The 24,053-nt window shown below is 44.0% G+C and overlaps 1 protein-coding gene across 2 annotated transcripts in view; it reads right to left on the reverse strand.

The window, feature by feature from the left end:
• LOC146796185 (uncharacterized) overlaps positions 1 to 24,053 on the reverse strand; it is a 307,863-nt gene that overhangs the window by 115,594 nt on the left and 168,216 nt on the right. The window contains exon 4 of one of the 2 annotated variants that reach the window (XM_085628611.1): positions 7,724 to 8,601. The exons of the other annotated variant lie outside the window; for it this stretch is intronic. Coding sequence (XP_085484737.1) covers positions 8,587 to 8,601 — 15 coding nt within the window. The 3' untranslated portion in view covers positions 7,724 to 8,586. Of the gene's footprint in view, positions 1 to 7,723; positions 8,602 to 24,053 lie in introns of those variants that run through there. 2 annotated transcript variants of the gene reach the window in all.

The raw sequence follows: 24,053 nt of genomic DNA on the forward strand, positions 1-24,053 counted from the left end.
CTGGAAAACCACCTAAACAAAAAAATCAATTCTCAGACCTTCCGGACAGAGGGATCAGAATGTCGTGTCTGAACGCTTAAGCGAACTGAAAATAAAATATTACCAGGTAAGACGGCTCTAGTCACCGGAGTCCCTCCTTGTTAACGATAGGGAGGACTTGGGAATGTTCTACCGCGTCCCCGCCGAAACTGAATTCAAACACGGAAGACCGCAGTCATTTCAGTGAGACTGAAAACAGACTTAGATACACTCTCGTGAGGTGTGATGAAAACTAAAAACGGACTAACGGATGAGCGGACCGAGGCGAACTCTAGGCATGAGTGTCCGTCATTTTTCCAAGGGAGTACAGTGTATGTTTAGCTATTGAGAAAGGATACGAGATGTAACACCAGTGAACATGTGATGAAAAATAGGATGAAATTAGATGAAAAGATAAAAAGATAGAAAAAGAATAAAGGAAGAAAACAGTATGAGTACATTGAGATTCTTCATCTGAATTCCAGCATTTTGCACGCAAAAATATACCGTAGTCAGTAATTATGTTCAAATTATAAGTAGCATGAATAGTCAATTCGATCATTAATTCCCTTTTCTAACAAGGTATCAAGGCGTCTAATCCAAAATGTTTCTCTTTGAAGAAGAGCTCTTGTAATGTCCATATCAGACTGGTGTGTTACTCTTTCTAGCACTGAGAACTGGAGTTGGGCTATGCTATGTCTTTCCTCCTGCCAATGAGTAGCTAAGCTGCTACTTTTGTTTTGTGTCCTTATCGTACTCTTGTGCTCCGATATTCGAACTTTGATCTTGCGTTCAGTCTTGCCAACGTATAATTTCCCACATGGGCACTTAATGTAATAGATCAATTTTTCTGAGTTACAATCAGAGTTATGAAACAGTTTGATGATTTCTCCTGTGGTTGGATGATGTAGCACATTGCCTACTATGACGTTATTACAGTGGATGCAATTCTGGCATTTCTTCATTCCTTTGAAATTGGTAATCGGCGTTTTTTTGGAAGAGTGTATCAGTTCTTTTAGATTTTTTGAGCGAGTATAGGCGAACATCGGAGGATCTTTGAAGATGTTGTTAAAATCTGGTTCGTTCTGCAGAATTTCCCATCTTCTCATGATAAACTTTTTTACATTCGTGGAGCTTGTAGAGAATTTGGAAACGAACACTTGCCTGGACTTTTGACATTTGGATTGAGATTGTAACAAACATTTTCTCGTGAGTTTTGAAGTGCGTGTTTTTGCTTACACAATAACTTCAAGAGGATAACATCTATTGAGGTACCGTTCTTGTTGTAGAGAGAAGTGGTTTTTCATGTCATCAGATTCAGAGCAAATTCTTTTAATTCGTAGAAACTGTGAGAAAGGTAAGTTCTGTTTTAGATTGAGGGGATGAAAACTTTGGTAGTGCAAGGCATTATTAACATCAGTGGGTTTCCTATGCACTTGTGTCTGAATTAATTTATCTTTAATGGTAACAGTCACATCAAGATATGATATCGTCGTCTGACTGAATTCATGAGTAAATTGGATATGGTCATCGACTGCATTAAGTGATTGGATTTTTGGGAGTAAGAGATCCTCGGTATTGGTCCAAAGAATAAAGATGTCGTCTATATACCTACAGTAAAGCAGGGAATTCTTGGTCCAATCTTCATCATTGTAAATGTGGTCGTGCTCAAATTTCGCCATGAATGTAATCGCGTATGCAGGAGCCCCTGCAAAACCCATTGAAGTGCCTTGTTGTTGGAGAAAACAATTATTGTCCCAATAGAAATAACTGTGGTACAAACAAAAATGCAAAAGTTCAAGTAAAAAGACTTTGTCGGCTCTTAGAGAGGATTGACGCAACAGGGCCCACTCAACAGCTTCCATACCTGCGATGTGTGGTATGGAGGTGTACAAAGATTTAACGTCAATAATACACAGTAATACTTCTTCAGTGAGAACTGAGGCTTCTAATTTGGATAAAAAATCTTTGGTGTCTTCGACGTAAGATGGCCATTCTTGAACAAAGGGTTGTAAAAAATAATCGATGGAATGAACGAGTGTTTCAAAAATGGTTCCACATCCTGTGACGATAGGTCCCATGGGAGGGTTGTGCAAGTCCTTGTGGATTTTGGGCAACATGTATAGGAGGGGTTTACGAGGATGATCAACAGTCAGAAATTGTTTGGTAGCTGTAGTGATCCAACCCATCTCAAAAGCGTGATCCAGAATACACTTGAGTGTGGTTTTAAGCTCCTGAATGGGGTCTGTATCTAACAGCAAGTAAGTCTGCATATCTGCTACATGGTCGAGTACTGCAGAAAAATAAAAGGATCTATCCATTATAACAATGGCACCACCTTTGTCCACTCTTTGTATATGTATGTCATCGTCGTTTTGAATGGAGCGCAACATGCGGGTTTCATGTTTAGATAAATTAGTCTTCGTCGATATGTTGAAATGCAAGTTCTGAAAATCTTTTCTGACTAAATTCTCAAACGAATCCAGTATTTTATGAGAGATAGGAGCCTGAAATTTTGATTTAGGGCGAAACTCCAAGAATTCAGCTGATTCTTTTTCTCTCTTCGGTGGTAGCACATTAGAAAAAAAGTGCCTTAACCGTAGGACTCTCAAAAATTTAAAGAGGGCTATTTCGCATTCCAAGATGTTAGTGTCAAATGTGGGTACAAAGCCCAAACCTTTGTTCAAGACTTGAATTTGAGATGAAGTAAATTCCTTCGCAGAAATATTAACAACTAGGTTTGTTTCTGGCTTCGTGTTCGTCCTGGTTTTCCTGTTGCTTCTCCTGGTTTTACGGGTTTTGATGTTCCTGGTGGTTGACTGGAATCCGGATCCTTGGACAAAAAATGCACTGAACTTGAGGTCGATGCACTTTCGATATTCTCTGTAGTATGTACAGTACTTTGCATTTGGCTTTTTGCTGATGGTCTGGACATAATTGTATCTGACTCGGTTGCCACACTCTCTTCTGACGAGGTGGTGATGTTTGATATTTTAAAATACGTACGTCGCTGGGCATATACTTCTGCCCACGTGTAAACTTCGTTAAGTTTATAATCTAGAGTGTCTCTCTTATACTTCTGTAGTTTACCCTCTTGTAATTCCTTAGTATATTTATCCAATCTCATGTTGATGTCTTCAAGAGATTTTGTCCATTCGCTGTCTTCCATTCGTGTTATTAGATTATGTTTAATCTCGTCAATTTCATTATTGATTTCTTTGATAGCTTTTGACAATTCCTCTACTAATAGTAGGATCAAATCGAGAGAACATTTATTTAGAATTGAGAACCATTTGTCCATAAATTCTTTATTGAGGTGAAACCTAAAGAGCATTGGTTTAATGGACAACCTCAGTCCACGCGGTATCCTTTTGGCTCGGTGATACTGTACTAGGGTAGATGCGTGGAGATGCTGGTTAATTTCTCTTCTAACTAGAAATTCTAGTTGTTTTAATTGTTGGGTGATTGTGCTGCCTTGAAGATCTGATGCTTTGACTTCCTGTATTAGTGAATAGATATCTGAAGCTTGTTCGGATGTATAGGCGAGGGTGTTAGCCCTATTGTCGGTGAGACTAGTGATGGCGTAAAATGACATGGTTGGGTGCTCTCTACTCAAGACTGTGAATGAAGAATGACAATGCATTTGCAGAGGCACACACTAAGTAATCCTGGTCAGGACTGTTTTTTGTAATACTCTTATACTGAAAACTATACACATTTCAACATAAGCGTGCTGCAGGGGGAGGCATGTACAGTCAAACAATGTCAGCAAAACACATCAATTTATAGGATCAATAAGACCCCCAACCTCTGCGCACTGTAGCTATTGGTGAAACATACCGTGGTATGTCTACATCATGAACTTACACAGCTTGAAACTGGTTAAGTGAATTTCAAACATAAATCAGATCCACTTCAAACTCAAGTTTGTTCAAATGTTTTAACAATAAAGTTTTTCAAAATTCAATCGGGATAATTGTCCATAAATTCATCAAGACAAAACAAAAGTTTTTCCAGAGTACATTCGCTTTAAATCAAAAGTTTTCTTGGTGCCCAATGCATTTCGAGCCGGACTGGCTCTTCTTCAGGGGCTTGAATTCTGAAAAGATGGACATAAACAGTGTACAACAGGTTTGTCACAAACATCAAACGTGTCATAGCAGCATCAATACATTACAGAACTATGTGCCGGAGTATTGTAGATCAGAGGTGTACTCATGAAGAAAAATGAAAATGTAAGGTGAACAAAAGGAAAAAAGGAGAGATAAGCAAACCTTCACCAGGATATACCACTTCCGTAGAGACAGAACTTGTCTAACAAACACATGTGTATAAACTCTTGTACATCAGTGGTGGCATACAGCCACTTTACTTAATTCATAGGGCCACCTGTGAAACGCTCAACTTAAGAAAACCTCGGAGGTGTGTAACTTAGACGTCATCTTGATTCGCGCTGTGAAGCGAACTACTGGAAAACCACCTAAACAAAAAAATCAATTCTCAGACCTTCCGGACAGAGGGATCAGAATGTCATGTCTCAACGCTTAAGCGAACTGAAAATAAAATATTACCAGGTAAGACGGCTCTAGTCACCGGAGTCCCTCCTTGTTAACGTTGGGGCGGACTTGGGAATGTTCTACCGCGTCCCCGCCGAAACTGAATTCAAACACGGAAGACCGCAGTCATTTCAGTGAGACTCAAAACAGACTTAGATACACTGTCGTGAGCTGTGATGAAAACTAAAAACGGACTAACGGATGAGCGGACCGAGGCGAACTCTAGGCATGAGTGTCCGCCATTTTTCCAAGGGAATACAGTGTATGTTTAGCTATTGAGAAAGGATACGAGATGTAACACCAGTGAACATGTGAGGAAAAATAGGATGAAATTAGATGAAAAGATAAAAAGATAGAAAAAGAATAAAGGAAGAAAACAGTATGAGTACATTGAGATTCTTCATCTGAATTCCAGCATTTTGCACGCAAAAATATACCGTGTCAGTAATTATGTTCAAATTATAAGTAGCATGAATAGTCAATTCGATCATTAATTCCCTTTTCTAACAAGGTATCAAGGCGTCTAATCCAAAATGTTTCTCTTTGAAGAAGAGCTCTTGTAATGTCCATATCAGACTGGTGTGTTACTCTTTCTAGCACTGAGAACTGGAGTTGGCCTATGCTATGTCTTTCCTCCTGCCACTGAGTAGCTAAGCTGCTACTTTTGTTTTGTGTCCTTATCGTACTCTTGTGTTCCGATATTCGAACTTTGATCTTGCGTTCAGTCTTGCCAACGTATAATTTCCCACATGGGCACTTAATGGAATAGATCAATTTTTCTGAGTTACAATCAGAGTTATGAAACAGTTTGATGATTTCTCCTGTGGTTGGATGATGTAGCACATTGCCTACTATGACGTTATTACAGTGGATGCAATTCTGGCATTTCTTCATTCCTTTGAAATTGGTAATCGGCGTTTTTTTGGAAGAGTGTATCAGTTCTTTTAGATTTTTTGAGCGAGTATAGGCGAACATCGGAGGATCTTTGAAGATGTTGTTAAAATCTGGTTCGTTCTGCAGAATTTCCCATCTCCTCATGATAATCTTTTTTACCTTCGTGGAGCTTGTAGAGAATTTGGAAACGAACACTTGCCTGGACTTTTGACATTTGGATTGAGATTGTAACAAACATTTTCTCGTGAGTTTTGAAGTGCGTGTTTTTGCTTGCTCAATAACTTCAAGAGGATAACCTCTATTGAGGTACAGTTCTTGTTGTGGAGAGAAGTGGTTTTTCATGTCATCAGATTCAGAGCAAATTCTTTTAATTCGTAGAAACTGTGAGAAAGGTAAATTCTGTTTTAGATTGGGGGGATGAAAACTTTGGTAGTGTAAGGCATTATTAACATCAGTGGGTTTCCTATGCACTTGTGTCTGAATTAATTTATCTTTAATGGTGACAGTCACATCAAGATATGATATCGTCGTCTGACTGAATTCATGAGTAAATTGGATATGGTCATCGACTGCATTAAGTGATTGGATTTTTTTGAGTAAGAGATCCTCGGTATTGGTCCAAAGAATAAAGATGTCGTCTATATACCTACAGTAAAGCAGGGAATTCTTGGTCCAATCTTCATCATTGTAAATGTGGTCGTGCTCAAATTTCGCCATGAATGTATTCGCGTATGCAGGAGCCCCTGCAAAACCCATTGAAGTGCCTTGTTGTTGGAGAAAAAAATTATTGTCCCAATAGAAATAACTGTGGTACAAACAAAAATGCAAAAGTTCAAGTAAAAAGACTTTGTCGGCTCTTAGAGAGGATTGACGCAACAGGGCCCACTCAACAGCTTCCATACCTGCGATGTGTGGTATGGAGGTGTACAAAGATTTAACATCAATAGTACACAGTAATACTTCTTCAGTGAGAACTGAGGCTTCTAATTTGGATAAAAAATCTTTGGAGTCTTTGACGTAAGATGCCCATTTTTGAACAAAGGGTTGTAAAAAATAATCGATGTAATGAACGAGTGTTTAAAAAATGGTTCCACATCCTGTGACGATAGGTCGCATGGGAGGGTTGTGCAAGTCCTTGTGGATTTTGGGCAACATGTATAGGAGGGGTTTACGAGGATGATCAACAGTCAGAAATTGTTTGGTAGCTGTAGTGATCCAACCCATCTCAAAAGCGTGATCCAGAATACACTTGAGTGTGGTTTTAAGCTCCTGAATGGGGTCTGTATCTAACAGCAAGTAAGTCTGCATATCTGCTACATGGTCGCGTACTGCAGAAAAGTAAAAGGATCTATCCATTATAACAATGGCACCACCTTTGTCCGCTCTTTGTATATGTATGTCATCGTCGTTTTGAATGGAGCCCAACATGCGGGTTTCATGTTTAGATAAATTAGTCTTCGTCGAATTGTTGAAATGCAAGTTCTGAAAATCTTTTCTGACTAAATTCTCAAACGAATCCAGTATTTTATGAGAGATAGGAGCCTGAAATTTTGATTTAGGGCGAAACTCCAAGAATTCAGCTGATTCTTTTTCTCTCTTCGGTGGGAGCACATTAGAAAAAAAGTGCCTTAACCGTAGGATTCTCAAAAATTTAAAGAGGGCTATTTCGCATTCCAAGATGTTAGTGTCAAATGTGGGTACAAAGCCCAAACCTTTGTTCAAGACTTGAATTTGAGATGAAGTAAATTCCTTCGCAGAAATATTAACAACTAGGTTGGTTTCTGGCTTCGTGTTTGTCCTGGTTTTCCTGTTGCTTCTCCTGGTTTTACGGGTTTTGATGTTCCTGGTGGTTGACTGGAATCCGGATCCTTGGACAAAAAATGCACTGAACTTGAGGTCGATGCACTTTCGATATTCTCTGTAGTATGTACAGTACTTTGCATTTGGCTTTTTGCTGATGGTCTGGACGTAATTGTATCTGACTCGGTTGCCACACTCTCTTCTGACGAGGTGGTGATGTTTGATTTTTTAAAATACGTACGTCGCTGGGCATATACTTCCGCCCACGTGTAAACTTCATTAAGTTTATAATCTAGAGTGTCTCTCTTATACTTCCGTAGTTTACCCTCTTGTAATTCCTTAGTATTTTTAGCCAATCTTATGTTGATGTCTTCAAGAGATTTTGTCCATTCGCTGTCTTCCATTCGTGTTATTAGATTATGTTTAATCTCGTCAATTTCATTATTGATTTCTTTGATAGCTTTTGATAATTCCTCTACTAATAGTAGGATCAAATCAAGAGAACATTTATTTAGAATTGAGAACCATTTGTCCATAAATTCTTTATTGAGGTGAAACCTAAAGAGCATTGGTTTAATGGACAACCTCAGTCCACGCGGTATCCTTTTGGCTCGGTGATACTGTACTAGGGTAGATGCGTGGAGACGCTGGTTAATTTCTCTTCTAACTAGAAATTCTAGTTGTTTTAATTGTTGGGTGATTGTGCTGCCTTGAAGATCTGATGCTTTGACTTCATGTATTAGTGAATAGATATCTGAAGCTTGTTCGGATGTATAGGCGAGGATGTTAGCCCTATTGTCGGTGAGACTAGTGATGGCGTAAAATGACATGGTTGGGTGATCTCTACTCAAGACTGTGAATGAAGAATAACAATGTATTTGCAGAGGCACACACTAAGTAATCCTGGTCAGGACTGTTTTTTGTAATACTCTTATACTGAAAACTATACACAATTCAACATAAGCGTGCTGCAGGGGGAGGCATGTACAGTAAAACAATGTCAGCAAAACACATCAATTTATAGGATCAATAAGACCCCCACCTCTGCGCACTGTAGCTATTGGTGAAACATACCGTGGTATGTCTACATCATGACCTTACACAGCTTGAAACTGGTTAAGTGAATTTCAAACATAAATCAGATCCACTTCAAACTCAAGTTTGTTCAAATGTTTTAACAATAAAGTTTTTCAAATTTCAATCGGGATAATTGTCCATAAATTCATCAAGACAAAACAAAAGTTTTTCCAGAGTACATTCGCTTTAAATCAAAAGTTTTCTTGGTGCCCAATGCATTTCGAGCCGGACTGGCTCTTCTTCAGGGGCTTGAATTCTGAAAAGATGGACATAAACAGTGTACAACAGGTTTGTCACAAACATCAAACGTGTCATAGCAGCATCAATACATTACAGAACTATGTGCCGGAGTATTGTAGATCAGAGGTGTACTCATGAAGAAAAATGAAAATGTAAGGTGAACAAAAGGAAAAAAGGAGAGATAAGCAAACCTTCACCAGGATATACCACTTCCATAGAGACAGAACTTGTCTAACAAACGCATGTGTATAAACTCTCGTACTTCAGTGGTGGCATACAGCCACTTTACTTAATTTATAGGGCCACCCGTGAAACGCTCAACTTAATAAAACCTCGGAGGTGTGTACCTTAGACGTCATCTTGATTCGTGCTGTGAAGCGAACTACTGGAAAACCACCTAAACGAAAAAATCAATTCTCAGACCTTCCAGACAGAGGGATCAGAATGTCGTGTCTCAACGCTTAAGCAAATTGAAAATAAAATATTACCAGGTAAGACGGCTCTAGTCACCGGAGTCCCTCCTTGTTAACGATGGGGCGGACTTGGGAATGTTCTACCGCGTCCCCGCCGAAACTGAATTCAAACACGGAAGACCGCAGTCATTTCAGTGAGACTGAAAACAGACTTAGATACACTCTCGTGAGGTGTGATGAAAACTAAAAACGGACTAACGGATGAGCGGACCGAGGCGAACTCTAGGCATGAGTGTCCGCCATTTTTCCAAGGGAGTACAGTGTATGTTTAGCTATTGAGAAAGGATACGAGATGTAACACCAGTGAACATGTGAGGAAAAATAGGATGAAATTAGATGAAAAGATAAAAAGATAGAAAAAGAATAAAGGGAGAAAACAGTATGAGTACATTGAGATTCTTCATCTGAATTCCAGCATTTTGCACGCAAAAATATACCGTAGTCAGTAATTATGTTCAAATTATAAGTAGCATGAATAGTCAATTTGATCATTAATTCCCTTTTCTAACAAGGTATCAAGGCGTCTAATCCAAAATGTTTCTCTTTGAAGAAGAGCTCTTGTATGTCCATATCAGACTGGTGTGTTACTCTTTCTAGCACTGAGAACTGGAGTTGGGCTATGCTATGTCTTTCCTCCTGCCAATGAGTAGCTAAGCTGCTACTTTTGTTTTGTGTCCTTATCGTACTCTTGTGTTCCGATATTCAAACTTTGATCTTGCGTTCAGTCTTGCCAACGTATAATTTCCCACATGGGCACTTAATGTAATAGATCAATTTTTCTGAGTTACAATCAGAGTTATGAAACAGTTTGATGATTTCTCCTGTGGTTGGATGATGTAGCACATTGCCTACTATGACGTTATTACAGTGGATGCAATTCTGGCATTTCTTCATTCCTTTGAAATTGGTAATTGGGAAGAGTGTATCAGTTCTTTTAGATTTTTTGAGCGAGTATAGGTGAACATCGGAGGATCTTTGAAGATGTGGCTGGGAGACCCAACATCATCGCTGCTTGCGACGGACCTTGTAGCACCTCGCAGAGTACGTCAATGGAGCATAGATGAAATTCAGTACTGCCAACAGCTGTTGGAGAGGCAGCCGGTGCTGTAGTAGATACCTCCGTGCCAATGGTGGGACTGAAGCTCATCCCAGTTGTAAAAGTCACCTGCGGGTTCTCGAGGACTGCATTTGCCAAGATAGGAAAACGCTGGGGACATTGCCAAGTATGGGACCTCAAGGGCTCCAGCCTCGCGTTTAAGTCCACAGGCATTTCAGTTGCCAGTGTCAGACAGAGGTCGAACACACATTCGTCACAACAAAACAGGCATCGAAGAACAGGTAAGATGCAGTCCATCCCGACCGGTCTAAACGATAGGAACCAAGCAGCACTTAGTTCTCGAAGGTGAGGTGTGCCTAGATGTTGTACCATGCACTCACGGTATTTCCATTCCAGGAGAGCTTTTGCCATCTCATTGGTGAGTGGGCCGTCCATTGCATAGCAGGTAAACGACAATCAGAATTCCAGCTATTGAGAGCAAGATCAGAGGTAGACCCCCAAAAATGCTTCCAAATACGGAGTGTATAAAGTTTGGAATAACTCTGAGGATTGTCTGAAAGGTGCTAAGGAATCCTGACCCTATGATCTTAAATAGGTGTACAATACCACTCGTATCTGACATATTAAAGATACAACCCACCATTTCTGTGAAATGAATGAGGCAGTTTGTACGTATAAGCGCCTGTATCTCAGTCAAGGTCCTTACGATTTGAAGTTCAAAGGTTTCTTGAGCGGAGGTCAAGGGTACAGTTTGCTGTAAAAGTATGGCTTTTATTCTGCTCAAAGTGTCAAATTGTATAAAGAAACATTCAGCAAAGGCCATAGCGGCACTTCCCTGACTGTACATGTTGGGGGAAACAATACTTGCATAAAGCAAGTAACCCTGGCATTCACGGTGACCAGATAGGCGATGCCTGGAAGCATGCCACAGTAACCTTGATCGGTCAGCATCAAGTAACTCCCATTCGAGAGTAGCTTGAACACCAATGTAATCACGGCAGCTGGAGCTCCTTTCATGTGACAGGACAAGTTCGCTATTGACCACTACAAGTCCCGTGCAACGTAATGTCCTGGCACATGAGAGAACCACTCTTGCATTTTTTACCACTTAGAAACACGTCTCGATCCTCACTCCGGCATGGAAATCAATATGGTAATTCCCAGGATTCCTTAATGTATTCTTTACCCAATTTTTCATATCTGCCTGCCTGCCTTAATCAAGGCAATAATGAAACTGAAAGGTTGTGACCGGGAGAGTGATCTGGCCTTGAATTAGCCACTCTGTTGAAGGTGATTCCGCCACTGTGAATAGTAGCCTGTCCAGTTTTTCAATACGCAGCATTGTATATTTAGCTTCCCTTTGTGCCATTTCTATCTGTGCAACTGATAGATTGTATTCAGAGAACAGAGACGTACTGTTTATAAAACGCCAAGGCACAAAGCCTGCATGCAAAGATTGCAGCGTCCAGCTTAATAACATATTAGAACGGAACTGAGATTGGCCGTGTTGTAATATGGCTAAATCTTGTTCCAGTATGTCGATAGCAGAAGATACAATGTTGCCCAATGAATATATCCTGGAGGTCAAAGTTGTTAACCCATTATCTACCACAGCTAAAGCTTTGTCTAAGTTTATATGGTCTATTTCCGTATTCTCTCTGCAGCCTCTTGTTGGGAAATCTTCCAGATTTCATTATAGGCAGCATAAATGCCTGCATATAAGAAACGTTTATGACGTGTTTTCCTGGGTCCTAGTAAAAAGTCCATAAGATCCATGTCATGTGAGAGTAAAGATAAGTGTTGTTTCACTTCTGCAAGTGTTGAGGTTTCTCGCCAATCGACGGACAATTTCCCAACACTATAGGATGTCACCACCCCTGGATTTTCTCTCTGTACATAACGTGGGTCTGGCCTATGGATACTGAGTCCCTCTGTGATGTTCAGGAATCCCTTATGACAGCTATTCGTGTCTAAGGACCAAACCAACAACTGTTTCCAATTTGGGTCTGTTCTATTGTACTTTAAGATGTCATCTACTGTTGCCCCTTCTTTTGTAGTTGAATTCTGCCACCCCTGTGTTGGTGTTGGAAACCTAGGAGTGTTCAGGTCCTTGTTCTTGGCTAGCCCAAGACAGGATGTCTGTTGCACAGTATCATTTAAAAAGATCATCTGCTGTGGAATGAGGCATGCTCTAAATAGCGCTTCTGTTCCCTGGACCTGCCAGTCCCTCGAACCCCAAACTGATTTTAAGTCAATTTAGTCTTTCTATAGGTCTAATCCCTGGTCAGACAATTGGGCCAAAAAGGAAGCAGAGTAAATCTGTTTAGTGTTTGTCAACATAATTTTCACTGCTGATATTGGTGCAACCTTATAGTAATATGTGGCTGGATCTGTGGTGTTAAACCCTGAAAAGTATGAAAATTCTGTGCAACATTTGTGAACTACTTTTTGGTGGTGTTGGGCAATGTTCCCACTGATGGTACTCGAAAACATTCCTAGGTGCAATGGACTTGTGCAGGAAATGATGACCATAATGTTGGTAACAGTACAATGTGCCATAATCTGAAGACACCTCTCAGTGCTTAATTTGTAAAATATGAAGCGCAGGTGCTTAATTTTTTCCTGGAGGCCACACCCACTTTCCTTGGCTCCACCCACTTCCGCCAGTGGCTCCACTCACTTCCACCAGTGGCTCCACCCCAGTGCTTAATTTGTAAAAAACATAAGTGCCAGGGTCCTTTTCGGGAGCTCACGACAGCTTGCACCACCCATTGCCCCTACAGAGCTGTCAATGACAGTACCAACACAACTACATACCATCTCACACCTAAAAATGATACGATTCCTACTATTTTTATGTATTTTGACTTAAACACAGTTGTTGTGCTCTTGTGGGCAAATATTGTACAGGCATGGTTGGGATTTTAATTTTAAGGTAAATAAAAGTTAAGAAAAAAGAGAGAGAGAAAAAAAAAACAACTGAGGAAGTCATCCAAAACCGGCGTTTTCCCTTTTGAAATAAACACTTAAAAAATAAATATACAATTCAAATCTGTTTTAGACCCGTCTCACCTATCCATAAATAATTAGTAACGCAAATAAAGACAGAACAGACTTGTTAAAAAGGTGATACAGAGGTCCTTCCAGAATCACAAATTAAGATCAAGTAAAGGAATATTTATTTCACTGGGTAAGGGGCAGAGCTGTCCTCAGAAATAGCAAGAGAGGGGCAGAATAGGGAGGAAGAAGGGGGGAGAGATGATTGGAAAAGGACAACGAAGAATAGAGCACCTGCAAGAGCGAGAAATTCGAACAGAAGTGGTGCGAGGTGCAAAATAAGAATGAGGGCAATTAAGCAACCTTGCCATTAGGATGCGCCGACAGGCCCCAGAAATCCTTGAGGCCCCTGCGCTTAATATTATACAAGATAAGCATTGTGCACAATGCACCTCAATCGTGTCCAGCAGCAAAACATGACACCCATGCGCAGCTTCTCTGCTAATGCACCTCAACAGTAAACTCGCTTTACTTTGATAACAAAAGCATAGAACTCCCACAGTTAAGGCAGGGCAGAATAGAATGGTAAAGAAACACAAGAATGATGCGAAATCCACCACATACACCACCCACCCAGTATAGCAGCATTACACTTTTTTAATCTAATGAAAAGCATCCTGTTCCATCCCAAATTCAGCCTGCACTTGTACATGAAAGGGCATGGGGGGGAGGGAGGGGGGGGAAGAGATATGGCAACTCTACACGGGCCTCCCATGAAACCGAAGACCAATTGATTTCTGTGAGATACAAGAGAGTAGCGTAGCCAGTGTGTCGAAGGCCCTAGTGCAAAGAAGGAAACAGGCCCATCACTTCTATTCAAATTTTAAAATACATAATTAAAGTGCAGTGGCCCCTTGCGCCTCTGTGCCCGCTGCACCAATGGGAGCTACGCCCCTGATATGGGAGTCTCAGGGCCCCTTTGTCACATTTTGAGAGAGAACCCGACTTTTACACAGCCCATCACAAACACAACTCATGTCCCCCGCTGTAACGAGGAGCGTTTTGTTGAAAATGAAAGAAACCACAAAGGCAGTCTCCTTACCTCCACGGAGTCTCCAGAGACTGCCTCCATAGCTGAGGCTGACACTGGCGAGGGGAGAAAACCAAACTAAACCAGGAGAATAACTACCCGCAGGCAGGTAACCCCGGCCATTCTCAAAGACAGACCGCTGGAGCCAGAGAGACGAGGCTAGTGCTGCGAAACCGAGAGCACTGAAAGTCTCAGACTAAACCAGGGTTTCTGAGCCCAAAAGTGTGTCTGGGATTCAGGTGAAAGTGGCAGAGAGGGTTCAGGAGGAGCAGGTTGGGAGCCACAGCCACTGTATTACTTACTTGCAAATGTTCTTACAGGAGATGCTGCTACCTCTAACATAGCTGGCAAGGTTTCAGATTGCTTATGTGTGACATGTTCATAATTTCAGTGTACTTATGACTGACATTCAACGACTATGAGTGACAGTTTCTCGCAAGCAAAATCAAGCAATAAAGACCAGGGAAACAAATATCAGAAATGACACCCATTTGAGCAACCCGAAACTCTAAGTATAACTTAAAACTGCTGCAAATCACCAGAAATGGAAGGGCACTAACCTAGTGTCCAGTTTACTTGTGCTCATGATCATGACGCGTTAAAAGTAAATTAAATAAGGATTGGAGACGGTACCAGTGACACTTATTCCTCTGTAGTGAGCAGCACATGGGTTGACAGACAATAAACTGATCAAACACTGCAGTGAGTGTGTTTAATTCTTATATCACCCTGACCATCATAGCTGCCAGGTTTTCAGACTGCTTATGTGGGACATTTTGGTGGTTTCAGTGTGCGTACAGGTGGCATTCACTACGTAACGAGAGACACTTTCTCGCAAGTAAATCTAAGCAGTAGCTAGAATTTGTGTGATCCTCTGTGAATTTTCGTTATGCACGGTAAAAACCCAGCTTCTGTAGTGAACAAGGCCAGACAAATGGAAAACCTTGCAACACAAACAACTCCTCAACGTTTCCCAGATGACAAGTACATGAAGATGTGCCCCTACATTAGCTGTGCCTGATTTAGCCTTCTCGTAAAATGCACCTAAGTTACATATTTTCCTCACTAGAAAAACCCAGAAGTTCCTGCCACATTGAATTAAGTAAAGGGTTCTGCTGAAATTAAAACTGCCCACCCGACGACCTACCAGCTGAGAGACGCCAGCGCGGATCTCAGCTGCTATGAATCAATAAAGATTAAAAACTATCTGATGTTTGGTAAAGCTTATCGATCCAAAGTACCACAATCAACATCCTATCAATCAGGCACCCAGAAACCTCCTTGTGAGTATAATATCATTTGGAACGTGCTACATAAATACTAACACAGTACTTAAAAAAAAATCCCTATTAATATCTGCTCCACGTGTTGCCTCTTTAAGAGGCCGAAATCATGCCTGAACTGGCAGTGCAAAGCTGCCTTCTTCTGTTTTAAAGTTTCCACCTCTACTGCCCTTCCCTCGAACCCCACTTTCGCAATTATATGATGCTGCTCAGAGCATCACTCCAGCCTCCAGGCCTCACTATCCCAGGAGGGACCCAGCCTGATTCCAAACGGACTGTGAGGCCCCAACAACAATCTTCTCACTTGCCACTTGTGCCTAGAGTTCGCAGGTGGGGCAGCAGAAAAACAGTTAAAAGAGATTGCCCGCCTTTGCCTCGTCACTGGGCAGGCCCCCTTCCTGCCGGAATCAATCAGGAGGGCATCAGTATTCCAGACCCTCTCTGTCCACGTGGAGACCCGGCCCTACAGAAAGGGTGTGGATCTTGTTGTCTTCCAGCCACAGTAAATGCTTCAGTGTGTTTCTGGAATTGATCGAAGTTTGGGGAGGCATGAAATGTGTGAGGCCTCAAAGTGAAATTAGAGTCACTCTTGCACCTGTCTCAGATAAATAGATGACATTAGTCTATGTTTGGCATTCGCTGTGTTCACCCACTTTATAGAACTGATAAACTAAAACTGGAGTGAGTTTTAAAACGGAGCTCCTACAGACTATGCTACTTATGCATATATGGTGCCCCGTTATCAGAAATGCTATTCCCTCCCCGCCCCCCATTCCTCCCAAAGTTTTCGATAGCAGGGGTGTACGTACCTCGCTCCATTGTAAATGTGGTGGCAAAGGGAATGTGATATAATCATGGCAGAGGCGCAACTAGAGCCAAATTTCGGGGGGGGGGGCTGAGCAAACATTTCGGGGGGGGGGGCTGAACTTTAAGCAATAGGCAGAGTGGAGCTGCAGGGGCTCTTAGAAGGGGTGAAACAACAGCAAGGCCTCAATAACATGCAAATGGTATTTTAAAGACCTGTAAAGTGCTCGGGTGCGGCTACTTTTTTGCACGGGAAGGTGTCTCATCCCGGGCTGCCACACACGACGGGGGGGGCTGAAGCCCTTTGAGTCCAATGGGTGTTGCGCGCCTGAATCATGGTATTATGAGGTGTACCCTCAGAAATGAGGAATTACGAGGGGGGGGGAGAGATTAGCGCACCTGATTCCGCTGATAATTTACTACTTTCTACCAATAGTTTCATCTGAACATTTTGCTGCTTTGGGCTCCCGAGGAGTCCTCGTGAAATGCTCCTGATCTCATACGGGGCCCAAAGATGTGTCCTGGATGTGTTAAACTTAAAGCGAAATGTTTAGGCCACGAGGGAGAGGGGAGCAGGAGGGGCTGCCCATGTAGAATAGGGCAGTATCCTGCCTCATCAACAGCTCACACCCGGAGGTCCCGGGGTGATTTAAAACTGGGCTAGACAAAACACAGACCTCTCCAGCAAACACGTTACCTGCAGAATTATTTTACGATTATTTTCATTCCCTGAGATTTAGTTGACAATCCATAAGTGCTTCGCCTTCACAGTTCACACACTACTACTAGCAGCATCATGTTAAAAAATCGCTACTTACTGGGACAGCCTTTTAGTTTTATTTCATCCGAGGCCCGCTGCGCCACACGCTGCTTGCTTCATGTCGTCGGTTGAAAAGCGCTGCGGCTGCGCAGTATGCCTGGGCGGGCTGCAGAGAACACAGTGATCCCATTGGTCCAACTAAAGACAAACACTTGACGATTTGTCAAGTAGGGACGGAGCGGGCTAAATATAGTTTGCAACTAAGGGCTCATCATTGGTAGCGCGTGATTGGAGTGACCTGTGATTTATGATAAGGCAGGGACCCTGGCAGTTTCTAAGCGTCTGCCTCATAAGGCGGGCTGCTGGCGTGCGATATCAGCTCTTCACCGGTGAGCAGCCAATATCGCTTGTAGACCCGGCCCTATAAATTAAGTGCCGGTGCTTAGCACCGGAAAGCACCGGCACAAATTAAGCACTGACGCCTCTAAAATTTCATTATTAGAAAATGCAGCAGTTTTCTCTAAATCAGACAACATGTTATTAAATGTTTCAGAGTCCCCATCATCAGAAAATGTACTTGAGGTAATGACATCGCTTAATGAAATTTTAAATATATGATTAATATTTAAAAGTTCGGTCGGGCCGAATATATTAAAATCAACCTTGTCCCATACTATACCATCCAGTATAGGAACTGCTGTAATGTTCACTGATGACAAGTCTCTTTGCTCACGAAGTGATGATAGATGTGGCTTCAGTAGTATGCTGACCTTTTGTGCTGTGGAGCTTTGTTGAAGATAGTGTCCATTAATAAGCATTCTAAAAGTTAGTACTAAGCCAAGCCAGGAAAGAAAAAATAATTTCCCAGAACTTACCCAGAGTTCAATCCAAGGCGATATCAGGTATGTATTTTTTAGAAAGTGAAGAAAGTTCTTTATTTGCTGCTTGTATGGTGTTTTGGCTGATGTCGTTTCCGGCTCGCTTGGATCCAGAGAAAACGTATCAAAGTTCATGAAATAGCCAGAAGCAGTTCGATCAATTCTAGGAATTGCATCAGGATTAGTTGGAATGTTATTTTGTTCTTGACGAGGCATGTTGATGTAAACTTCTGTATTCAGTCTAATTGCGACTTGTGAATTATTCTGATGTTCATTTTGAATTTGAATGTCTAGTTCAAGTGGAACAAGTTCCATAGCATTGTTGCTTAGTCTTTCATTCCTTACAGGATGTTCTTCAAACGTGATGAATCTTCCTGTTTGAACTTCTTGGATTGTAGCGAGAGGAGGGCGTCTGCTACTGTGGAGACCACGAGGCCTACTGCTTATTATTGGCCATATAGTGTGGTTTGATTAAGTTGATTGAGACAAATCTTTTCTCCTTTTTCCTGGCAAGAGGCGGCAAAAGTACAGTTATTGTTCCTTGTACTGAAAGGACTGGTACAGGTGTTCTGTATGAAGGTCCAAATTCCTTTTTCTCCGCAATTTTCTCTCTGACCAGATCCCCAACTTTTGGGATCCAGACAGGTCTTGCCGTGTCGGCCTTGACTTCCCCAGTGGGGGTCTGCTTTAGTCAGACATTGCTTTGTTTTGTCCTGGATTCATGTAGATCCTGTAAAACAGCCAAACGATCATGGATATCAAATGGCTTTTCATCCGCCACTGCACCTTCACAATCAAGATTAGGTACCCACATTCGTGTCCCAAAGAGGACTTCATATGGAGTGACACCCCCTAGAGAGTTTCTTGGCTGGTTGTTTAATGCCCGCTGTACCCCATATAGGTGTTGGACACAATTACCACCCTTGCCTAATACCCTAGCTGTTAAGGATTGCTTTAAATCCCGGTTTTTCCTCTCCACAACTGAATTTTCCGCTGGATGGTATGGAAAGAAGTACCGCAATGCTACGCCCATTCCTTCCATGGCCTCTTTGTAAGCCTGAGAGCTAAACTCAGGGCCGCAGTCAGAATGTAATGTGTTAACTGCGTATGTGCCGATGAAGACTCGCAAATCTTTGATGACAGTTCGAGCATCAGCCAAGCGCTGAGGCCATACCCATAGGAATCTCGAGCAGGAATCCACTGTAACCATGATATATTTGTAAGCCCCGTCACAGTGATCCAAGTACACACATGCGAGAGGTTTGTCTGATTTTAATAATGGCGTCTGCGTGGGATTGCTACCGTGGAGCTTTTCATCTTCTGGCAGATGTCAAAATTCAAGACTTAGAGGCCTATTATGATGGCGGGCAGATCGCCTCGCCCCGCCCAGCCGGCGATGGCCATCCGCCCGCCATAATTCCAAGCCTACCTGCCTGCCCAACATTTACCATGGCGGGGGTACCGCGGCGGACAGAAAGTCTGTCCGCCGCTTTTCCGCAAGTCGGCAATCAGCACGATTGCCGGCCCTGCGGAAAAGGTCCACAATATGGTGACAGTGCCTGCACATATTATGATGCTTGCGGTGGGTATGCCTTTCCATGGCGGAGACTCCGCCATGGAGAGGCATACGGTAAATCACTTTGGGGGCCCTTTGCAGGCCCCCGGGCGGTGGGGGCTGGGTGGCTGCACTTGGGGCGTACCTATGGTCATTGCCACGCAGAAGTTGGCAGGCACCGCGCGGTGCCTGTCCCATTGTGCATGGCAATGTACAACATGCCACTTTAACATTGCGTCGGGTCCTGCTCACAGCACCGCCAGCCGCAATGATAAAGATGCTGGATGCGACCGCCAGGGTGGCGGTCGCATCCTTATTGGCCCCGCGGGATCGCCGCACCTCTGGCGGTCGGTCCCGTTTTCCATTACGGTGGCAGGCGGACAAAGTCCACCCACCATCATAATGGGCTCCATAGTCTTTAGTATGCTTAGTTAACTAGGTAAGAGGTTCAGTCCATAAAAGGCGTTCAATCCTTATAAAACACACAAGATGATGGATGGAATGTTGCACATTGGCAAAACGTTCACCCCCAGTCACAGATCTGGGTTTAATCCATCGTTATTTTGCTCACCACACCACCCCAGTTCAGACATAGCCATATGCAAATCAGTCTTGACCCTGTGCCTCATGGGAACAGTCCAGCCCGAACTGCCAAGCCATGTCTTCCCCGTCACAGTGATCTAAGTACACACATGCAAGAGGTTTGTCTGATTTTAATAATGGCGTCTGCGTGGGATTGCTACCGTGGAGCCTTTCATCTTCTGGCAGATGTCAAAATTCAAGACTTAGAGGCCTATTATGATGGCGGGCAGATCGCCCCGCCCAGCCGGCGATGGCCATCCGCCCGCCATAACTCCAAGCCCACCCGCCCGCCCAACATTTACCATGGCGGGGGTACCACGGTGGACGGAAAGTCCATCTGCCGCTTTTCCGCAAGTCGGCAATCAGCACGATTGCCGGCCCTGCGGAAAAGGTCCTCAATATGGTGATAGTGCCTGCACATATTATGATGCTTGCGGTGGGTATGCCTTTCCATGGTTGCGACTCCGCCATGGAGAGGCATACGGTAAAACACTTTGGGGGCCCTTTGCAGGCCCCCGGGCGGTGGGGGGCTGGGTGGCTGCACTTGGGGTGTACCTATGGTCATTGCCACGCAGAAGTTGGCAGGCACCGTGCGGTGCCTGTCCCATTGTGCATGGCAATGTACAACATGCCACTTTAACATTGCGGCGGGTGCTGCTCACAGCACCGCCAGCCACAATGATAAAGATGCTGGATGCGACCGCCAGGGTGGCGGTCGCATCCTTATTGGCCCCGCGGGATCGCCACACCTCTGGCGGTCGGTCCCGTTTTCCATTACGGTGGCAGGCGGACAAAGTCCACCCACCATCATAATGGGCCCCATAGTCTTTAGTATGCTTAGTTAACCAGGTAAGAGGTTCAGTCCATAAAAGGCGTTCAATCCTTATAAAACACACAAGATGATGGATGGAATGTTGCACATTGGCAAAACATTCACCCCCAGTCACTGATCTGGGTTTAATCCATTGTTATTTTGCTCACCACACCACCCCAGTTCAGACATAGCCATATGCAAATCAGTCTTGACCCTGTGCCTCATGGGAACAGTCCAGCCCGAACTGCCAAGCCATGTCTTCCCTGGACCGGAATCAAGCATCCTAGGACAGGTTTCGGGGTTTCACCCCTCTTCAGCCAGGATAGCTTGACTCCAGTGGCGTAGTGAGCACGGGACCCACATCTGGACATACCCATCCCACATAAGGCGAACAGAAAAACACACAAGATGATGGACGGAATGTTGCACATTGGCAAAACATTCACCCCCAGTCACAGATCTGGGTTTAATCCATCGTTATTTTGCTCATCACACCACCCCAGTTCAGACATAGCCATATGCAAATCAGTCTTGACCCTGTGCCCCATGGGAACAGCCCAGCCCGAATTGCCAAGCCATGTCCTCCCTGGACCGGAACCAAGCATCCTAGGACCGGTTTTGGGGTTTCACCCCTCTTCAGCCAGGATAGCTTGACTCCAGTGGCGTAGTGAGCACGGGACCCACGTCTGGGTATACCCTTCCCACATAGGGCAAACAGCGAAACACACAAGATGATGGACGGAATGTTGCACATTGGCAAAACATTAACCCCCAGTCACAGATCTGGGTTTAATCCATCATTATTTTGCTCACCACACCACCCCAGTTCAGACATGGCCATATGCAAATCAGTCTTGACCCTGTGTCTCATTGGAACAGTCCATCCCGAACTGCCAAGCCATGTCTTCCCTGGACCGGAAACAAGCATCCTAGGACCGGTATCGGGGTTTCACCCCTCTTCAGCTAGGATAGCTTGACTCCAGTTGCGTAGTGAGCACGGGACCCACGTCTGGGCATACCCTTCCCACATAGGGCGAACAGCAAAACACACAAGAGGATGGACGGAATGCTACACATTGGCAAAACATTCACCCCCGGTCACAGATCTGGGTTTAATCCATCGTTATTTTGCTCACCACACCACCCCAGTTCAGACATGGCCATATACAAATCAGTCTTAACCCTGTTCCTCATGGGAACAGTCCAGCCCGAACGGCCAAGACATGTCTTCCCTGGACCGGAATCAAGCATCCTAGGACTGGTTTCGGAGTTTCACCCCTCTTCAGCCAGGATAGCTTGACGCCAGTGGCGTAGTAAGCATGGGACCCACGTCTGGGCATACCCTTCCCACATAGGGCGAACAGTAAAACACACAAGATGATGGACGGAATGTTGCTCATTGGCAAAACATTCACCCCCAGTCACAGATCTGAGTTTAATCCATCGTTATTTTGCTCACCACACCACCCCAGTTCAGACATGGCCATATGCAAATCAGTCTTGAACCTGTGCCTCATGGGAACAGTCCATCCCGAACTGCCAAGCCATGTCTTCCCTGGACCGGAATCAAGCATCCTAGGACCGGTTGCGGGGTTTCACCCCTCTTCAGCCAGGATAGCTTGACTCCAGTGGCGTAGTGAGCACGGGACCCACGTCTGGGCATACCCTTCCCACATAGGGCGAACAGCAAAACACACAAGATGATGGACGGAATGTTGCACATTGGCAAAACATTCACCCCCAGTCACAGATCTGGGTTTAATCCATTGTTATTTTGCTCAGCACACCACCCCAGTCCAGACATGGCCATATGCAAATCAGTCTTGACCCTCTGCCTCATGGGAACAGTCCAGCCCGAACAGCCAAGCCATGTCTTCCCTGGACCGGTATCAAGCATCCTAGGACCGGTTTCGGGGTTTCACCCCTCTTCAGCTAGGATAGCTTGACTCCAGTGGCGTAGTGAGCACGGGACCCACGTCTGGGCATACCCTTCCCACATAGGGCGAACAGCAAAACACACAAGATGATGGACGGAATATTGCACATTGGCAAAACATTCACCCCCAGTCACAGATCTGGGTTTAATCCATCGTTATTTTGCTCACCACACCACCCCAGTTCAGACATGGCCATATGCAAATCAGTCTTGAACCTGTGCCTCATGGGAACAGTCCAGCCTGAACTGCCAAGCCATGTCTTCCCTGGACCGGAATCAAGCATCCTAGGACCGGTTTCAGGGTTTCACCACTCTTCAGCCAGGATAGCTGGTCTCCAGTGGCGTAGTGAGCACGGGACCCACATCTGGGCATACCCTTCCCACATAGGGCGAACAGCAAAACACACAAGATGATGGACGGAATGTTGCACATTGACAAAACATTCACCCCCAGTCACAGATCTGGGTTTAATCCATCGTTATTTTGCTCACCACACCACCCCAGTTCAGACATGGACGTATGTAAATCAGTCTTGACCCTGTGCCTCATGGGAACAGTCTAGCCCGAACTGCCAAGCCATGTCTTCCCTGGACCGGAATCAAGCATCCTAGGACCGGTTTCGGGGTTTCACCCCTCTTCAGCCAGGATAGCTTGACTTGAATGGCGTCGTGAACACGGGACCCACATCTGGGCATACCCTTCCCACATAGGGCGAATAACAAAACACACAAGATGATGGACGGAATGTTGCACATTGGCAAAACATTCACCCCCAGTCACAGATCTGGGTTTAATCCATCATTATTTTGCTCACCACACCACCCCAGATCAGACACAAGATGTGCTCTCCGTGCTCTCCATGCCACTGGAATCAAGCTATCCTTGCTGAAGAGGGGTGAAACCCCGAAACCGGTCCTAGGATGCTTGTTTCCAGTCCAGGGAGGACCTGGCTTGGCAGTTCGGGCTGTACTGTTCCCATGGAGGCAGACAATTGGGCATTATAAGAAGGAATTTAATATCGCCAAAGCTCATCATTTCGCAGATTTATTACTTAACAGCTCCAATAAATCCCGTGACACCTTCAGACTAGTTAAAGAGCTGTCTCATCCTGAATGTGTCAACAGCCAAATTAGACCATCACAAGAGTTATGCGATGTTTTAGCCTCCTTCTTTCAGGAAAAAGTCGCTAAAATAATCGAGAATATGAAGGATACCTCCTTCCCTCGAGCACAGGGTAG

Source organism: Triturus cristatus, chromosome 10 (genome assembly GCF_964204655.1).
Source record: "Triturus cristatus chromosome 10, aTriCri1.1, whole genome shotgun sequence".
In the NCBI taxonomy this organism is placed as follows: Eukaryota; Metazoa; Chordata; class Amphibia; order Caudata; family Salamandridae; genus Triturus; species Triturus cristatus.